Raw genomic sequence first — 16,814 nt, 5'->3', positions numbered from 1 at the left:
GAGAGCAGGATTTGTGTGTTTGTGGTGTGTGTGTGTGTGTGTGTGTGTGTGTGTGTGTGTGTGTGTGAGAGAGAGAGAGAGAGAGAGAGAAAGAGAGAGAGAAAGAGAGAGAGACAGAGACAGAGAAACAGAGACAGAGAGAGAGAAACAGAGACAGAGAGAGAGAAAGAGAGAGAGAGAAAGAGAGAGACAGAGACAGAGAAACAGAGAGAGACAGAGAGACAGAGGGAGATAGAGAGACAGAGAGATAGAGAGAGATAGAGAGAGACAGAGAGATAGGGAGAGACAGAGAGAGATAGAGAGAGACAGAGAGATAGAGAGAGACAGAGAGAGATAGAGAGAGGTAGATTGAGAGTGTGTGTGCACACGTCTCTCTATGTGAGCATATGTATCTCTGTGTGTGTGCATATGTGTCTTTGTCTGTGTGCATATGTGTCTCCATGTGTAACTCTGTCATAGTATCAGAATGAGCCCAGATTGTGTGACTCTCACCATAAACACATCCTGAGAAAGATCCTTGGGCCTGAGATTCTGGCTGCAGCAACAGTGGGATCTTACCAGAAGGGGACAAGAAGGACATCCCGGCTCTGTTTCAGTGTCCCAGAACACTGAGTGTAGGTGACCTGCGGGAATATGTGTAGTCTTGGGATCTGACCTGTCAGATCTATCAGAGCAGAATGACTCATTAGCTGCCTGAATGTCCTAGCTCATGGGACCGGACAGTGCACTGGCCTCAGGTAGGCTAGGTCACAGGGCATCTTCTGAGTCTCAGAATGGAGAGCACAGCTGTACAAATGCTTAGCCCATCAGGCAATAATTCTGATGGCTTAGGAGGCTTTACAGGAAGGGCACTGTCCCCAGGAGAGGGACAGAGGAAAGAGGTCCTCTGGAGGATTCATGTCCTCTAATGAATCCTCTCCTGCCGGCAAAGAGGAACAGACACTGCTGATCTGGACAGGTGTCCTGCCCCAGTGTCAGGGCCTTGTTCATATTTAAGGCTACCTTGTAGACAGTGCAACAATTGTTCCCCAAGTGTGCTGTCACTGAGAAACAGAGACACAGGGAACACAGTGGTCACATGAGCCTCACACTGGACATGGGTGACAGACGTGAAGCACAAGCTGTCTGTCTCCAGCCACGTATCCAGTGTCTCCACCCTGAAGGCCTTCTCAGGTGTCTGTGAATCAGGGAGGAGTTGATGTTAATCTTGGTCATCAGATGCTGAAGGGGACAACTTGTCCAGGAATGGAAAACAAATGGACAGTTAGATCTGCCTCTAGTACTCAGCCAGGTGTCTGAAGAGTTTCTGAGGCATTACAGAACTCCTGAGCCCACATACTAGACAGGAAGTCATGTTTTTGTGTGTGTGTGTGTGTGTGTGTGTGTGTGTGTGTGTGTGTGTGCAGCTGTCAGTCCTCCTGGGACATAATCGACAGGGCTTTGCTTCACCTTCCTGGTAGATCCTGCTTCTACCCCAGGGCTCACTCTGCTCAGGAGTCATTGATTTCCAACACCTTTACTCTCTGTCTCTCATCTCACCTCCCTGTGCTCTTTAGAGAAATCCTTGCAGGGATCGGCATTAGACCCTGGATATTAGTAACACTGGTCTCCTGTGGAGAATGTTAGCATCCCAAACCCCTATCCCAGGTCTGCCAAACACACCTGTCTTTGGGGCCACAGTCCCAGCCCATGCTTCCTCTCTACCTTTTGCCAGTCAGCTCTGCTTCTGAGAACACCCATCCAGGAGGGCTGGAGAGATGGCTCAGTGCTTAAGAGCAGTGGAAGATCCTATAGAGGAGCCATGTCCAGTTCCTAGCACCCATGGTCACTCATAACCATCAGTCACTCCAGTTCCCAGGTTCCAATGCCCCCTTCTGCCCTGTGTGGGCACCGTGGATGTTGAGGTGCAGAGATATGCATGATGACAAAATAACACCACCCAGAGAATATTAGAATAAAGCAAATTGTGTATTCTGCATGGTCCTCACCTGTGCAGTCCAGGGCATTCCAGGTGAAGGAAGAAAGTGGTTTTCTCTCAATCCTGCCTGCCTGCCTCTTAGACCTCCATTTTTCTGAGATTCATCCTTTGTCTTCTGGGGTCCTGTGCCTCATCCCAGTCACCTTGGAACCCCTGGGAAGGTTGGTCCATGTGATGATGGCCTAGTCTGTGTAGTGAGCTGAATGCCAGGCTTGCTCATTGTCTCACGTGAGATTTCTGAACACACATCAGGCCCTGAGGTCAGGCTGTGGATGTTCCTTAGGGAAGCTCAGTGTGCTGTCTTCTTACATCTGACTGGAGGACATCTTTAGATAGCAATGCCTTGGAGATCTCTGTCACAGGCTCAGCAGTGGAGGTCAGTGCAGATGGAGGGACACAGCTCCATGGAACAAGACAGGCAGTGGGTCAGTGAGGACCAGGAGAGACCCTGGGGCTATGACTCCTGGTCCTAGGTCTGTACCATCAAGCTCTGCAGCTCAGCTCCCATGTGACAAAGACTGTTTCTCCCACACAGCACAGGAGACCACCATATCTGAACACTCAGTTTCTTCTGCCTGGTTTATCAAGGACATGTGTAGGGGGTGAAATTTACAGAGACAAACACTGGCTGCAAGAAGCCTTTGCCAGGATCAGAGGTCCCACAGGGAGCCATGCTTTCTCTCTCTTGTCTGCACAGCAGTGCTACCCAAGGTCACCATCAGAAATGACAGTTCCAGCCCAATAGAACATGACAATAGCAGCCTTAAGGTATGAACCTGAGACTTAGAATAAGCGCACATGTCCAGATTACACGGTCACAGCCTCTTAGCAGGTCAGAGGATGAGTTTGTCTAAGAACAGCGGGACTCCCATGACTCAATTTCCCAACAGACACAGGTCCTTAAGAGTGTGAACCTGGAACCTAGTGAGTGCCATCTGAAGTGACCCATCCAACCTGGACATTATCTATGAGTAACTTCTCTCCTTTCATTGCCATAACTGTGTAACTACAGAGTCCTGCTGTCAGGACATTTCGTCCCTACAGGGCATCCTTACCTAGCCCAAGCACCTGATGGACCCTGCGTTGAGCTGGAGTGGGTTGGAGGGACTTCTGTCTAAAGAGGCTCAGGAAAATACAGGGACATCTTAAACTCAGGCTCAGTGAACACACGAGTGTTTGGCGGGGTTCTGTGTAATGTGGTGCTGATGGAGCAGGGCTCATGCACCCCACATGAGTACTCCTTTACCAACCTGCACCCCTGGTCTGTCTGGGATCTGCTTACCTGACATTATAGCATAGATACTGTAGCCTTCTATAGACCAGCGTTTCCCCTTCCTTCTGTTGATGTCACAGGTGGCTTCATTCTGTTTCCTCCAATGGCTCAGATGTCCTGCTGCTGCTCTCCTCAGATACTCATTTCCATCCAGGGTCAAACCTCAGCCTCTCCTTCCAGGCAACCTCTCTCCCTCTTGCACATCACTCCTGGATTTTCAATGGGAAGCCCCAGTCCTGCTCCCTAGGTCTCTTTATTCCCAGCATCACTGCTACTCATGAGTCCTATATTTCCCTTTTCCAGAACTCCACCATTGGTCTCCACAAGACCACAGTGAAAAAAACTTACAGGTCTGGTTAAATGCGTCATTGAAATGTCAGCACAGAGCTTTGGGAGGAAGCCTTGGCTTTGTGGATAGACACAGACATTAATTCCCAGGCTGAGTCCTAGGGCACAAACAGTTCCCAGTCTCATGAGATCCAGCTCTGTCTCTTCTACTTCTTCTTGCCTCTCTGGTTTCTCCTGGGAGATCCTGGATAGGTCTTTGGGGTGGAGGAGAGAGAGAGAGAGAGAGAGAGAGAGAGAGAGAGAGAGAGAGAGAGAGAGAGAGACAGAAAGGCAGAGGGACAGAGAGAGACAGAGAGAGACAGAGAGACAGAGACACAGACATGCAGAGAGATCGATCCTTTCTAGAAGGTGGGAGGAACTCCCTTGGGAGAGGGGTGTACCTAAGTCATGTGGTTTTCATTTCTGTCACCCACTCATGCCTCTCTCTCTGTTCCATTTTCTCTCGTGATCTCCATGACCCTGAAGGAACACTCAGAACTTGGATCCATGCTTTTGCTCCTTTATCCCCAATGCTCCCATCTCTTGTCTCATCTCAGGTGAGGATTGGCTTCTGCTCTGAATCCAGTGGAGACATAAGAGGGAATGGATGAAGGCTACTGGGAGGCTTGTCCTGAGTCAGGGTGGAACCAATGCGTTGAACTCGCTGTTGCACTAACTCTTCCCGACAGACATCAGATTGTTGCTGCTGTCAGTATCTGCCCAGTGGGAAAAATGGTAATGACCTGTGAGCTGTGTTCTGCCTCTGAATGTTCAGCTGAGTGGGGCTGTGTACACCAGCACATGTGATTTCTGCAGGGAACAGAAGGGACACTCCCTTGGAGAATGGGGAACTTCCTATGGAGTCCCTCTTTGGAGGAGGAGGAGGACACAACAGTTTGATACAGTGTCCTTGTTAGTATTATCTGTCACCTTGACACAGTCCAGAGTCACTTGGGAGATTGCTCATCTGAATAGCCATCCTTATCAGGTCTGGCTGTGAGCATGTCTGTGAGGGAGTGTCTGAACTGATGCAGGAGACCGAGCCCACTGTGGGTAGCACCATCCCTAGGCAGATGGTCCTCTGTTGTCTAAGAGAGCTACCTGAGCATGAGTCAGAGAAAGAGCCAGCAAACAGCATGTCTTGTGCCTTGACTTCCTCCCGTGCTGCACCTTGACCCAAGTCTGGACAGGAAATGCATGCTCTGCTCTCCTGAAAGGTTTCTGTTGAGGGTGTTTTTATCACGACGAAAGAAAGAAATCTACAGTGGCGGATAGGGAAGAGCATTTTGAGCATCCATTTGAATCAATATCCTCTTCCCTGTTCTAATAGCAGATCCTCAAAGTGCCCTCAGGGGCCACAGAAGAAAGGAATGAGCCCCCAGAGATGGGCCAGTGAGTACAGGTGCACCCCTTTCCCCTTACTGGCCTTTCCTTTGAGTCAGAGGAGAAATGTACCATGTCTTTCTTTTGACATTTTGTGAACTCTAGGCTCCTCCTAAGGGGTTCCAGCCACTGGAAGCCCACTTCTTCCAACTTTAGTCCAGGACCTCCTAGGAAGATATGGAACCCTGCCTAGACCCACCCTACACAAGATGGAAACAGGAGTTCTACAGAGCACAGTGGGCAGGATGACAGACCCTGCATCCACCTGTGCTGAAGGGATCCAGAGAAGGTCACAGTTGACTTGTTGATCTCCTCTGCTGTAGCCCTAGACATGAGATTGCAGTTCTCCCAGAGAACTCCAGGGGGCGATACCAGGATGCTCACTCAACACTCAGACAATTGTTTCCCTGAATCATGACCTTGACTAGGAGACAGCTTTCCTTCCTCTTCCTACTAACCTGGAGGTCCCTCACTAGACTCTGTTTCTTGTGTCTGAGAATACCCCTCTCTGTGGGAACCGGAAAGTCCCCTCCCTCCTGGCATCTCCCATAGGGGAAGAGAGGATTTCTTTTTTTTTTTTTTTTTTTCCGTTTTTTCTTTATTAACTTGAGTATTTCTTATTTACATTTCAAATGTTATTCCCTTCCCCGGTTTCCGGGCCAACATCCCCCTAACCCCTCCCGCTCCCCTTCTATATGGGTGTTCCCCTCCCCATCCTCCCCCCATTACTGCCCTCCCCCCAACAATCGTGTTCACTGGGGTTCAGTCGTAGCAGGACCAAGGGCTTCCCCTTCCACTGGTGCTCTTACTAGGCTATTCATTGCTACCTATGAGGTTGGAGTCCAGGGTCAGTCCATGTTTAGGCTTTGGGTAGTGGCTTAGTCCCTGGAAGCTCTGGTTGGTTGGCATTGTTGTTCATATGGGGTCTCGAGCCCCTTCAAGCTCTTCCAGTCCTTTGAAGAGAGGATTTCTGATGCGGACCCAGAGCAAGGGCAGAGCTGACTCAGGAAGATGCCAGAGAACTTGGGCTCAGCCAACAAACAGGGAAGCCATCCCATACTGCTGCAAGAATGCCATGAAAGTGTCCGTAGGAAGAAGAGCCCACAGTCCTTTTTAGGACAAACAGGTCCCCTCCTTTCCAAGACCAAGAACATAAAACTCCTCACACAGCTGCTCTTCAGCCTCTCTTGGGTCAGGAACTGGACTGGTGACATTAGTGATAAGGATTAATCTTCATTCACAGGCATCACTCGGTTTGTCCTTTTCAGCTCTCAGAGAAATCTGTGTCACCTTCTGCTGGGGAATGCCACCTTCCCGGTTCAGTGAGGACATAGGGCAGACTGGGTGCTCATCTGGCTCTCTGTGTCACAGGTCCACATAGGAAAGATGGTGGCTCCCTCTTTGATGCTGGCAGAGTCACGTCCGGGACACAGGCGATGTCATCCCTGGGATGAGTGTTGTTCTCTGAGGGCATGTTGATGCTTATCAGCCTTGTTGCTCAACCTGTTGATTGCAGGAGAAACATAAAGAGAGAAAAGTTGAGAGGGATGTGGAGCAGCATTGACAGTGGTAGGGACAGAGCAGTGCCTTGGACACTGACCCCACTATCCACAGCTCATAGGATTTTGGGAAGTGCTCCTGCCTGGGAAAAAACTCAGCTCTGAAAAAGGAAGGACAGCAGAGGCCAGGAGCCTTGTTGGAGCTGAAGGTCTTCTCCTCAGAGCAAGGGCAGTATAGTGAGGAGAGACATGGAGGTGTCCTCTGTGCTTCTCTGTTCAGGGTGTAGCCCTTGGCAGGGGTTCCTGCTCACAGGTAAGTGTTCCTACTATCCGATTGTGTGGGGGAAGGAAAAATCAGAGGCCCAGTGTCTTCTGAAGAGGGGAAGTCTAGAGACAACTTGGGGTTTCTGAAATGTAGTGCAGAAGCTGTAGTGAGGGACAGAGGCTCAGCAGCAGGAAGCTCTGAGCAGACAGGAGCTGATGAGGGAATACAAAAGCCTCAGCCGCCTGCCTGTATTCAAAGTCAGTCAGAATGGCTACCATGGTCAGAAGCCCCACATTCCCCACCATGACAGGGTGACTCTCTGAATAGAGATCAGCCGTGGGAGGTCCAGCAAGATGGCTCACGGTGTAGAGACATGACAGTCTGAACTCATTCTTCGGCTCTCACGGGGTGGATGGAGATGCAGACTCCTGCAGGCTCTTCTCTGCCCTCCACACAGGCGTGTGTCATACATCTGCAGTGTGCACAGCAAGACATTGTGCTTTCCCGAACCCACACGAACACACTGAATTATTAAATCACACTTGAATATATTGATTTCCCTTTGCTCTGAGCCTGGGCACTATGTAGATAAGTCCATGGAAATATTAATCTTTCCTTCCTTCCTTCCTTCCTTCCTTCCTTCCTCCCTTCCTTTCTTCCTTCTTCTAGTTCTTTTCACGTTTTCCCTTTTCTTTTTCTCTCCAATTTGTTTCTAATCTATTTTCAGGAACTGAACCTTCCAAAAAGATGATTCCAGTCCCTGTCCTCACAAAGCCCTTTTCTTGTGGACTGGAAGTCAGAGTATCCAGAGAAAGGCAATGGTTTAATGGAACCTCAAACAGAACAGAAAACAATTCTGAGAGTGAGCATTGCATGAGGAAGAGGAGGAACGGGAAGAGGAGGAGGAAGAGGAGGAGGAAGAGGAGGAGGAAGAGGAATGGGAAGAGGAGGAGGAAGAGGAGGAAGAGGAGGAAGAGGTCAGACAGCTGCTTCACCTCTCACCAGACACTCTATGGGAAGAATGATATGGGGACACCTGAGTAGAGGATTCCTGGAGAGGAAATGACAGCTTTTGAGTCTTTGAGGGCATGGAGGTCATGCTGCTCACCTCCATTAAGGGTGCATCCTACCTACAGGCTGAGGGATGCTCACACCTGCTCAGGATCGGTGACTTTTTTCTCTTCCCTTCTAGCCTCACTTTTAACCTGCTGGCTCCTGCCCACCACTGCCCAAGTCACCCTCAAGTCCTCACCGCCCCAGGTGGTTGAAGGAGAAAACGTTCTTCTAAGTGCTGACAATCTGCCAGAGAACATTATAGCTTTCGCCTGGTACAAAGGGGAGACCGACATGAACCGTGGAATTGCACTGTATTCACTGAGGTATACTGTAAGTTTGACGGGGCCTGTGCACAGTGGTCGAGAGACATTGTACAGCGACGGGTCCCTGTGGATCAAAAATGTCACCCAGGAGGACACAGGATTTTATACCTTTCGAATCATAAATAATCATGGAAAAATTCAATCAAATACAACCCTGTTCCTTCACGTGAAATGTAAGTAACTCTTTGTGAACTGTGGGTTTTGGGTGGTGTCCTTCCACTAGACACATAGAAGTATCAGGCCAGGGCTGTGTCTCCCTTCCCCCTGCAGTGTGTGTTCATGTTGGAGCTTGAACATTTAGTGCAGGACTCACATGGTGGAGAAGAATGTCAATTGGACACAATCCTTCACTTGATTTCACCTTGGAGAAATCTGTATGCATGGTGGGCAAGTCAGCCAAACACATCAGCCTCTGCCTAGACTCTTGAGGTTCTTAGCAGGAAACTGTCCTTGGGAAAGACTTCCTGGGGGCCATGGAAGTCTTACAGAGTTGAGTACTAGAAAGCCCTGACTCCACAACTCTGCTCCAGACTCATGTCCTGATGGCCCCGAGTAGCTTTTTGCTAGGGATGGACCTTGACTTTCTGTCTGTGGAGCAGAGTGCTTGTAAGTAGTCAATGCCTTTCTCCACGTGGACGGGAACACTGCACTGCCATGAGAGCCATGATTAGGCTAGGTCTCCTGGTCATCCCTGGTGACCCAGCGGGAGAGCACAGCAGGGCAGATTCCCAGGTCATTAATCCATTGTCCTGATGGGGTTATGAGACATTTAGGAAGGCCAGGGTCCTGAAGGAGAGCAACAGAGGACACAGGCCTCCTTACAAGTTCTTGTCCTTTGGGGCAAGCACAACCTCTCCTACAGGCAGACTCGGCCAAGGTTGACAGTTCCCACAGTGGAGAGCAGGGATAGCCTGGGACAGTCAAGGAATACGAATAAACAGATATGCCTAGCCAGGATGTCACCTTGTATCCTGGCTTTTATCTCTGTCCCCATAGACCCGGAGGCCGTTGGCACAGCCTTCTCAGACTTCTCGGCTGCTTCCTGTATCTGCTGTCCCACCAAGGGATGGTGTTCACATTCCTGACATTCATTTTCTCTGGGAAAGCAAGGGTGTCCTATGGGAATCACCTAGACAGAGGTTCAAGGCATCTCAGAAAGGCCAGGGAGCACATGGGGAGAGCCACCTCACAGCTCAGAACCCAGAGGAAGTGTGCCCACCATCTTGAATCCCTACATTGGACGATGGAGCCCAGAGCAGTCCTTCCAGGACTCAGGTCACCTCCCACACACTCAGGAAGTGAGGCTCCTGACACATCTGCTCCTGGGCCCCTTTTCTCCCTGAGAATCCTGACTGGTGGCTGCAGTGAGAACGCATCTGTCCCCTCCCCCACTCGTCACACAGCTGGCCCCTTGGGATCCTCACACACATCTCTGTCTCCTTCCTCCTGAGAGCAAACTCCATCTTTGCAGGGCACTGAGAACACAGGGCAGACTGGGTGCCCAGCTGGTTCCTGGGTCACCCAGGGAGTGCAGAGGCTCACTCACTGGTGCTGACTGAGCCAGGAAGAAGCCAGAACAGAGGGCTGCCCCTGGGTGAGCTGCTGTCTTCTTAGGGCACAGAGATGCTCAGAGGTTTGTTTGTCACTGTGAGCTCTGTGGAGCCGAGACAGAAAGAGCCCAAAGCAGAGGTTAGGTGTGTAGGACTGAGTGTGCACAGGGCAGAGAACAGAGTTACCCACAGCCCACGGGACTCTGGGATATGCTTCCACCTGGTAGGAGACTGAGGCTTGAGGGAGATAGCTGTGCTGGACCAGATGTGCTACAGACAGAGGACAGCTCAGGCCACAGATCCAGGGCGAACCGTCTGCACAGTTTTGTACCACCTGTCAGGCCCTCTTGATCGTGGGTGAGGAGACCACACGTTGCAGAGTGGGAGAGGAGCGAGTTCACCTATTCTCTGTAGTCTGCTCAGGAGCTCAGTGACTTAAGAGGAGTCTCAGGGTTTGTTCAGGTGATGACACCATGAGACAGTCTCATCAGCAGCAGGAGCGTGAAGGAGTAGGGGCAGGGGGAGATCGTTGTCACCCACAGCTCATCGTCATGAGCCTAGTGTTCTGAAGACTGTGGTTCTCCCCTGTGACATCCCAAATAAGAAACCAAGCCAGTGTTGTTCAATGATGTGGCTCAGTGGATCTGGGTGTTTGCTTCATTTCTGACAACCTGAGAACCAGTGAACACAAGTCGTTCCCTGACCTCCACCTAGGGACGGTGTCCTGCACCCATCCACCCACACACACTGAGGAACACCCTTTAAAGAAACACACACACACACACACACACACACACACACACACACTCACACACACACACAGAAAGAGAGAGAGAGAGAGAGACAGACAGAGACAGAGACAGAGTTTAAAAATAATCAAAGTTGGGTTGGGGATTTAGCTCAGTGGTAGAGCGCTTGCCTAGCAAGCGCAAGGCCCTGGGTTCGGTCCCCAGCTCCGAAAAAAAGAAAAAAGAAAAAAAAATAATCAAAGTTAATGGAACCATTGAACACTGTATCCTCAAATATAGGAATTTATTAAATCCATGAGCATTTATGGTCCTGAGTCATAATTCATTCATTCATCCATTCTTTCATTCAATCATTCATTATTTCTCCACAGACATATGATGTGTTTGTAGGCAGCCTTTCTTTAAAAAATATTAGACCCATACCAGTTCTCACAATTCCTTAGAACCAGTGGACTGGGAGACAGACCAGTAAAGAAAGCTAGAATGTGAATCAAGTGTTGGGAGGATCATTAAAGGAAGAGAAACACAGCAAAAGCGTCAGAGAGTGAAGACAGATCTGCTGGGGAAGAGGTTGGGAGGCTTCACCACAACATGCATCAACTCTGAGTGTGAGCAGGGATCTGAGGACGGTGAGGCAGGGCCATGTTGACACCTGAGGAGAGAGCAGCATAGAGAGGAAATGACAAGTGGGGGCACGGAGTGCATGGAGGTAATGCACTGACCTCCACTAGGTAGGGCAGGGAGACTCTCACACCTCAGCTGAGTACTGGACACAGCTGCTCAGGACTCAGGGCACCATCTTAGCCAAATACTAAAGTCCTGATGCTGATGGATCTCTCTTCCCTTCTAGCCTCTCTTTTCGTCTGTGGGCGTCCTTCTAACATTGACGAGCCCACTATTGAATCAGTGCCGGTCAGCGTTAGCGAATGGGGAAGCGTTCTTCTCCGTGTTCACAATCTTCCAGAGAATCTACGAACGCTTTTCTGGTACAAAGGGGTGCTTGTGTTGAAGAAGCTTGAGATTGCCCGATACAGAACAACCAAGAACACATATGAGCTGGGCCCTGTGCATAGTGGTAGGGAAACCGTGTACAGTAATGGGTCCCTGCTGCTCCAGAATGTCACCTGGAAAGACACCGGATTCTACACCCTACGAACTCTGAGTACAGATTTGAAAGTAGAAATAACACACATTTACCTTCAGGTGAACAGTAAGTGATTCTCTGTGATTGTACAGTGTTGGGTGGGGCTTTAACACACAGGCCTGTCTCGCTCTGGCCCTAATTGTCTGTCCCCGGCTTGCCTATAAAGTGTCCCAGGTTCCATTTTACCAGGACTTGTCACTTACTCCTCCTCCGAGCAGACAGTGAACAATGGGTTTTGACTGTGTACATCAAACCAGTGTAATCATTATCACTACCCAGGAGAGTTTCATAAAAAACAAAAACAAAACAAAAAACTAACAGAAAAAAATCAAAGAAAGTCAGGGTTGTTGTGGAGAGAATGGAGGAGTGCTGCAGACTGCTGGTCTCCTCGTAGTCTGCTTATCCTGATCTTATAGCACATGGGACCATGAGCCCAGGGGTGGAAATGCTCACAGTGGGCGGGCCCTCCCACACCAATCACCAGTTAAAAGATGTAGACCTGCCCACCAGTCATTCTGATATCTGTGTTCTCAGTTGAGGCTCCCTGTTTCAGATGACTTACTCTCTGGTTTGTGTCAAGTTGACATAAAGCCTGCCAGCATAATTCCTGGGCCTGCCAAGAAGAGCTGCCTGCTCCAATCCCTTGCCCAGGCCTAGTCCTGGGCGCTGAGGTAATGGAGTCCATGTTGCTGACTTCCATCAGGTGGGAGAGACACACCCACACCTGCATCTCTAGGCTGAGGGAAGAATCCATCTCCTCAGGTTGGAGGTCGCCATCTTTCCACCAAGCACAGTGATCCCATGTGATGACTTTTCTTCTTTCCCTTCCAGCCTCCCTTTCCTCGTGCTGTGACCCTGTCACCTCTGTCCCACTCATGATAGAGCCAGTGCCACGGCATGCAGTTGAAGGGGAAAGTGTTCTTCTCTATGTCCACAATCTGCCCGAAGCTCTGCAAACCTTTTCCTGGTACAAAGGAGTGTACAGCCTTAAGGAATTTAAAATTGCAGAATACAGCATAGCAACAAAGTCTGTCTTCCCGGGCCCGGCACACAGAGGAAGAGCGACAGGTTACACCAACGGATCTCTGCTCCTCCAGGACCTCACTGCAAGAGATACTGGCTTGTACACACTAGTAACGTTAGACAGTAATTCCAAAATTAAATCAGCCCCTGTGCAAGTCACCGTGCACAGTAAGTGACTCTCAGTGTCTTCTAGGTGCTGGGTGTGGCTTAGCACAATTCATAACTGAACTGTGACGACTGGGCTGTGCCTGCTCTCCCACACTGCATTGTGTTCTCTCTTCTCTCTTGGGCATTTGAACACTTACTGCAGGGCGCAAACAGCAGTAGATGAGATCCTCTTCCCTGCCTTTTCCTGCAGAGAGTTATCCATCCTATCCTGGGTAAAGTCAGCCCAAGGATGTCAGATTCAGATCTGACCCTTGGGCATCTCACCATGCACACAGCCCTGACATAGACTGTGTGGGGTCAGATAAGCCCTAGGTGACATAGCCATGGATTTCCCAGGCAGAGCACCAGGCATTCCTGGCTGCAAACCTGTGTGATGGTGAGACTCCAGGCAACACTGGCAAATGTTTTGTTATTTGGAGTCCTGTTAGAGCTGACATGGTACAAAGTTGGCTCAGCATATGTCACCATCCAGTGCACTATTATGAGTGTCACAGTTATGCTAGATACCCTGGATATCTTCTGCAGAGACTCAGCCAAGAATGAATGGCTGGACAGGACCAGCAGGGTGCCCAGGCTCTCAACTAGCTGTGTGGATGGCCTTCACAGGAACGTCAGGGTCTCCAGGGTGATGGACAGGGGACACAAGTCTGCTTGGCAAGTGTTTATCCTCTGATGTCCTGCTCCTGGAATTCTCTCCTGCAGGAAATAATTTCAGAGTTGCTTAAGTGGACGGACAGCACCCAGACATGAGGTGCAATTCTGTGGTTGTTCACTGGATGGCAAAATAACTCAGACTAAGACTTCAGAGTCTGCCCAGTCTCCTGAGGCTCTTGCCAAGCTCAGCAGAAATCTCAGAGAAGTAATTCCAGGGACCACGAATGTAGATTGTAGCCCGGCTCCACCCTTGACAGCGGACAGCATCAGCCTGGGAAGGGCTCCTGCCTGGGTGGAGGCTGGGCTCAGAGGGAAGAAGCCTGCAGAGCTTGGGGCAGTGGTGTAACAAATTCTGTTCTGCACAGAGCGAGGGCAGAGCAGGCAGCCTCAGCCATAGTGGCCCACTGTGTACTCCTCTCTAATGCTTGGAGCCCCTGGCAGTGTCTCCTGCTCACTGGTGAGGAGAACAGTGCTGGACTGTGTGGGTCTAGGGGAGCTCAGAGACTTGTTGGAATCTCCTAAGCTGGAATGACAAGAAAGGGTCCCTCAAGTTAACCTCTGACCTCCATTCAGGTGCTGTGACCTGCACTTCAGTGTACAATCAGGAGGGTGTACACGTGCTCCTGCTCAAACAGCCACACTCACACCCACTCCCCTCACATAGGAATGGTACTGCAGCTGGGGGTTTAACTGCTGTCAGTTCCCAATATGAGAATCTCATTAACACCTGGATATGCAAGAACTGTGGACATCTACTTATTACCCACATGCACGTGAGCCTGTGTAGCCACTGGTCCTTCCAAAAATATCAAATTAGATTTTTTCTAACAAGGCCTTAGCTGTCAAGAGCTGAAAGACTGACCAGGAAGGCCATCTTGAAGTGAAGTCAGGTGCTGACTGGACCAGAAACGAGGCTGGGAGGGGAAAAGCTGGGGTCTATGGAGGAAGTAATGAGATAAAGTTTGCCTGCACTCTACATCTTCTGAGGGAGAGCGGGCATGTGAGGACAGTGAGGGTGGAGACACATGAGGACACAGTTCTACACAGAGGAGGCAACACACAGTCAGGTGCACCCAGGGCATGGAGGTTGTTTGCTCAGTCCTGTTGGGATGTGCAGACTCTGCCTCCCACCTCTCCTGAGTGATGGATCTAAGCTTCTCTGGTCACAGAACCCCACCTTTTCACCAGAGACAGAGATCTCAATATTGATTATTTTCCCTTCTATCTTCTTGATTAAACGGTGTTCCCCATCCCTCTATGGTCCAGATCACGACTAAATCAGTTTGAGGAGCATCAGGAAGCCAAGGATCCAGACTCAACTGTAGTTGTTTCCAGAGAGCTTCTCCCCAGGGCTAGCATTGGACTTCCTATTATAGGTGAGAGTGAACAAGGCTTTGCTGACTGTCCAAGTCACATATGTCACGGGATCATCTGTGCACCACCATGACAGCTGCAGTCATGTAGGTCGCATGTGTGCCTCCTTCTCCTGAGCCTCAGTGGACCAGTCCAGGATAGAAACCCACTGTTCTGTTGGACTTCAGAGACTCAGATGACAGTAATTTCCCCAAGGAAAGGGACAGAAGTGACAGTTCTCCAGGCAGCTTCTTATCCTCATGAGTCCAGCCTTGGGTAAGTGGAACAGGTGCTGCTGATGTGAGCAGCTTCCCCCATCCCCAGATCAGAACATTGCTTGCAGCTAATCTAACTATAGGCACTGCAATGATCATGTAGGACAGTGTGTCCTAGTTTAGGGAAACTGAGGCACAGCAAACTCCGTGGCCAAATCACAGTCACACAGTCAATGAGTTAACACATGCAACGTATAAGAAATGACTGTAGTCACAGCTCCAATTTCTCCTCCCTGGAAGCTTTATTACGTTTGAACTGTAGAGCAGTGAATTGAGCTGTCTGAAGTACTACTGTCATTTGCTCTCCTCGTCTGTTTCTTTGTAGAGCCTGTAACACAGCCCTTCCTGAGAGTCACAGTGAGCACAGTGACAGTACAGAGCTCAGTGGTCTTCACTTGCTTGTCGGACAACACTGGAGTCTCCATCCGTTGGCTCTTCAAGAACAGGAATCTGCAGGTCACAGAGAGGATGACCCTATCCCCATCAAATTGCCAACTCAGGATTCATGTTGTCAGAAGGGAGGATGCTGGGCAGTATCGATGTGAGGCCTTCAACCCAATCAGCTCCAAGACCAGTCGCCCAGTCAGCCTGGCTGTGATTAGTGAGTGACCCCTCCTCTCATCCTACAGCAGAGTGGGGACCTTTCTGTATTGAGATGTCCACACTTATGCAACCCTGCCAGTTACAGATTTCCATTCATGCTCATGGCCAACTGTCCTTCTGTCCCATCCCTCCTCACACCTGATACTGAACCCCCCCATTATCTTCTACATCCCTTCTTCCACCCAGTTCCTTTCCTTCTTTTTTCCCCTCCAACTCTATTTCCCCCTTCTAAGTGAGATTCAAGCAACCTCACGGGGCCTTTCTTCTTGTTTACCTTCTTTGTGTCAGTGGATTGTAGTGTGTGTATCTTGTATTTCATGGCTAATATGCACTTATAAGTGCGGACATGTCCTGGATGCCGCTTTGGGGTTGGGCTACCTCAGCAAGTTCCATCCATGTGCCTTCAAAATTAATGATGTCTGTCTCTTCAATTGCTGAGTAGTAGCCCATGGTGTATATGAACCACATTGTCTGTATCCATTCTTTCTAGTTACTGGTGCCCTCCTGGCAGTGCTCAGCCCACTATTGATGAGCAATGTAGCCCAAAGGGTAAATGTTCAATTTGTTCTTAGTGGACAGAGAGTTTCAAGCCTATATTGACATAAAGAGAGGAACTGAGGTTGACAGCTGTCTTAGGGTTTTACTGCTGTGAACAGACTCCATGACCTATGCAAGTCTTATAAAGGACAACATTTATTGTGGCTGGCTTACAGCTCAGAGATTCAGTCCATTTTCATCAAGGAGGGAGCATGGAAGAGTCCATGCAAGCACAGTACAGCAGATTTGATTGTTCTACAGCTTCATCTGAAGGATGCTAGCAGAATACCCATTTCCAGGCAGCTAGGGTTAGGGTATTAAAGCCCACACCCACAGTGACACACCTCCTCCAACAAGACTACACCTCCAACACTGCAACTCCCTGGCCCAAGAATATACAAACCATCACAACAGCCATGGCCTCACAGTTTGTAATAGCCACCAATCGAAACTTGCTGTTGTCTGAACATAGTGTCCAAGGCTCAGAACATGCCAATGGATCACTGCTCCTTCCGAAAACCATCCAGATGAAGACACTGTTTTGACCCTTCAAATCTGAAATGCTGAAGTAGAATGTGAATAAACATATGTGTATTACCACATAAACAGATTTTGTGCGACCTCTTGGTCCTATGTGGGTTTCTTTCAGTTTTG

General features: G+C 49.6%; 1 protein-coding gene across 2 annotated transcripts; it reads left to right on the top strand.

Annotated features, from left to right (window-relative positions):
* The first annotated feature begins 6,513 nt into the window (after positions 1 to 6,513).
* On the top strand, positions 6,514 to 16,780 carry Psg19 (pregnancy specific glycoprotein 19). 2 transcript variants are annotated; one of them, NM_019126.2, is made up of 5 exons: positions 6,514 to 6,773; positions 7,918 to 8,277; positions 11,254 to 11,613; positions 12,379 to 12,738; positions 15,346 to 16,780. In NM_019126.2, the coding sequence occupies exons 1-5, from the start codon at positions 6,710 to 6,712 to the stop codon at positions 15,627 to 15,629; spliced, it is 1,428 nt and encodes a 475-aa protein (NP_061999.2). In that variant the 5' UTR covers positions 6,514 to 6,709; the 3' UTR covers positions 15,630 to 16,780. The 2 variants fall into 2 exon arrangements, with proteins under 2 accessions (NP_061999.2, NP_001257583.1); NM_001270654.1 differs by lacking the exon at positions 12,379 to 12,738.
* Positions 16,781 to 16,814: the final 34 nt, after the last annotated feature.

The sequence above is a fragment of the Rattus norvegicus genome, chromosome 1, assembly GCF_036323735.1.
Source record: "Rattus norvegicus strain BN/NHsdMcwi chromosome 1, GRCr8, whole genome shotgun sequence".
NCBI lineage: Eukaryota > Metazoa > Chordata > Mammalia > Rodentia > Muridae > Rattus > Rattus norvegicus.
The sequence above is the reverse complement of the archived record's forward strand: the minus strand, read 5'-3'. Positions and strand labels throughout refer to the sequence as shown.

What these genes read in the sequence shown, in the direction of transcription:
- Psg19 (NM_019126.2), top strand. Translation starts at nt 6,710, where the DNA reads ATGGAGGTGTCCTCTGTGCTTCTCTGTTCAGGGTGTAGCCCTTGGCAG. An exon ending in CATTTACCTTCAGGTGAACA is followed by an intron (nt 11,614 to 12,378) that starts GTAAGTGATTCT and finishes TTTCCCTTCCAG; the next exon opens with CCTCCCTTTCCTCGTGCTGT. An exon ending in TGTGCAAGTCACCGTGCACA is followed by an intron (nt 12,739 to 15,345) that starts GTAAGTGACTCT and finishes GTTTCTTTGTAG; the next exon opens with AGCCTGTAACACAGCCCTTC.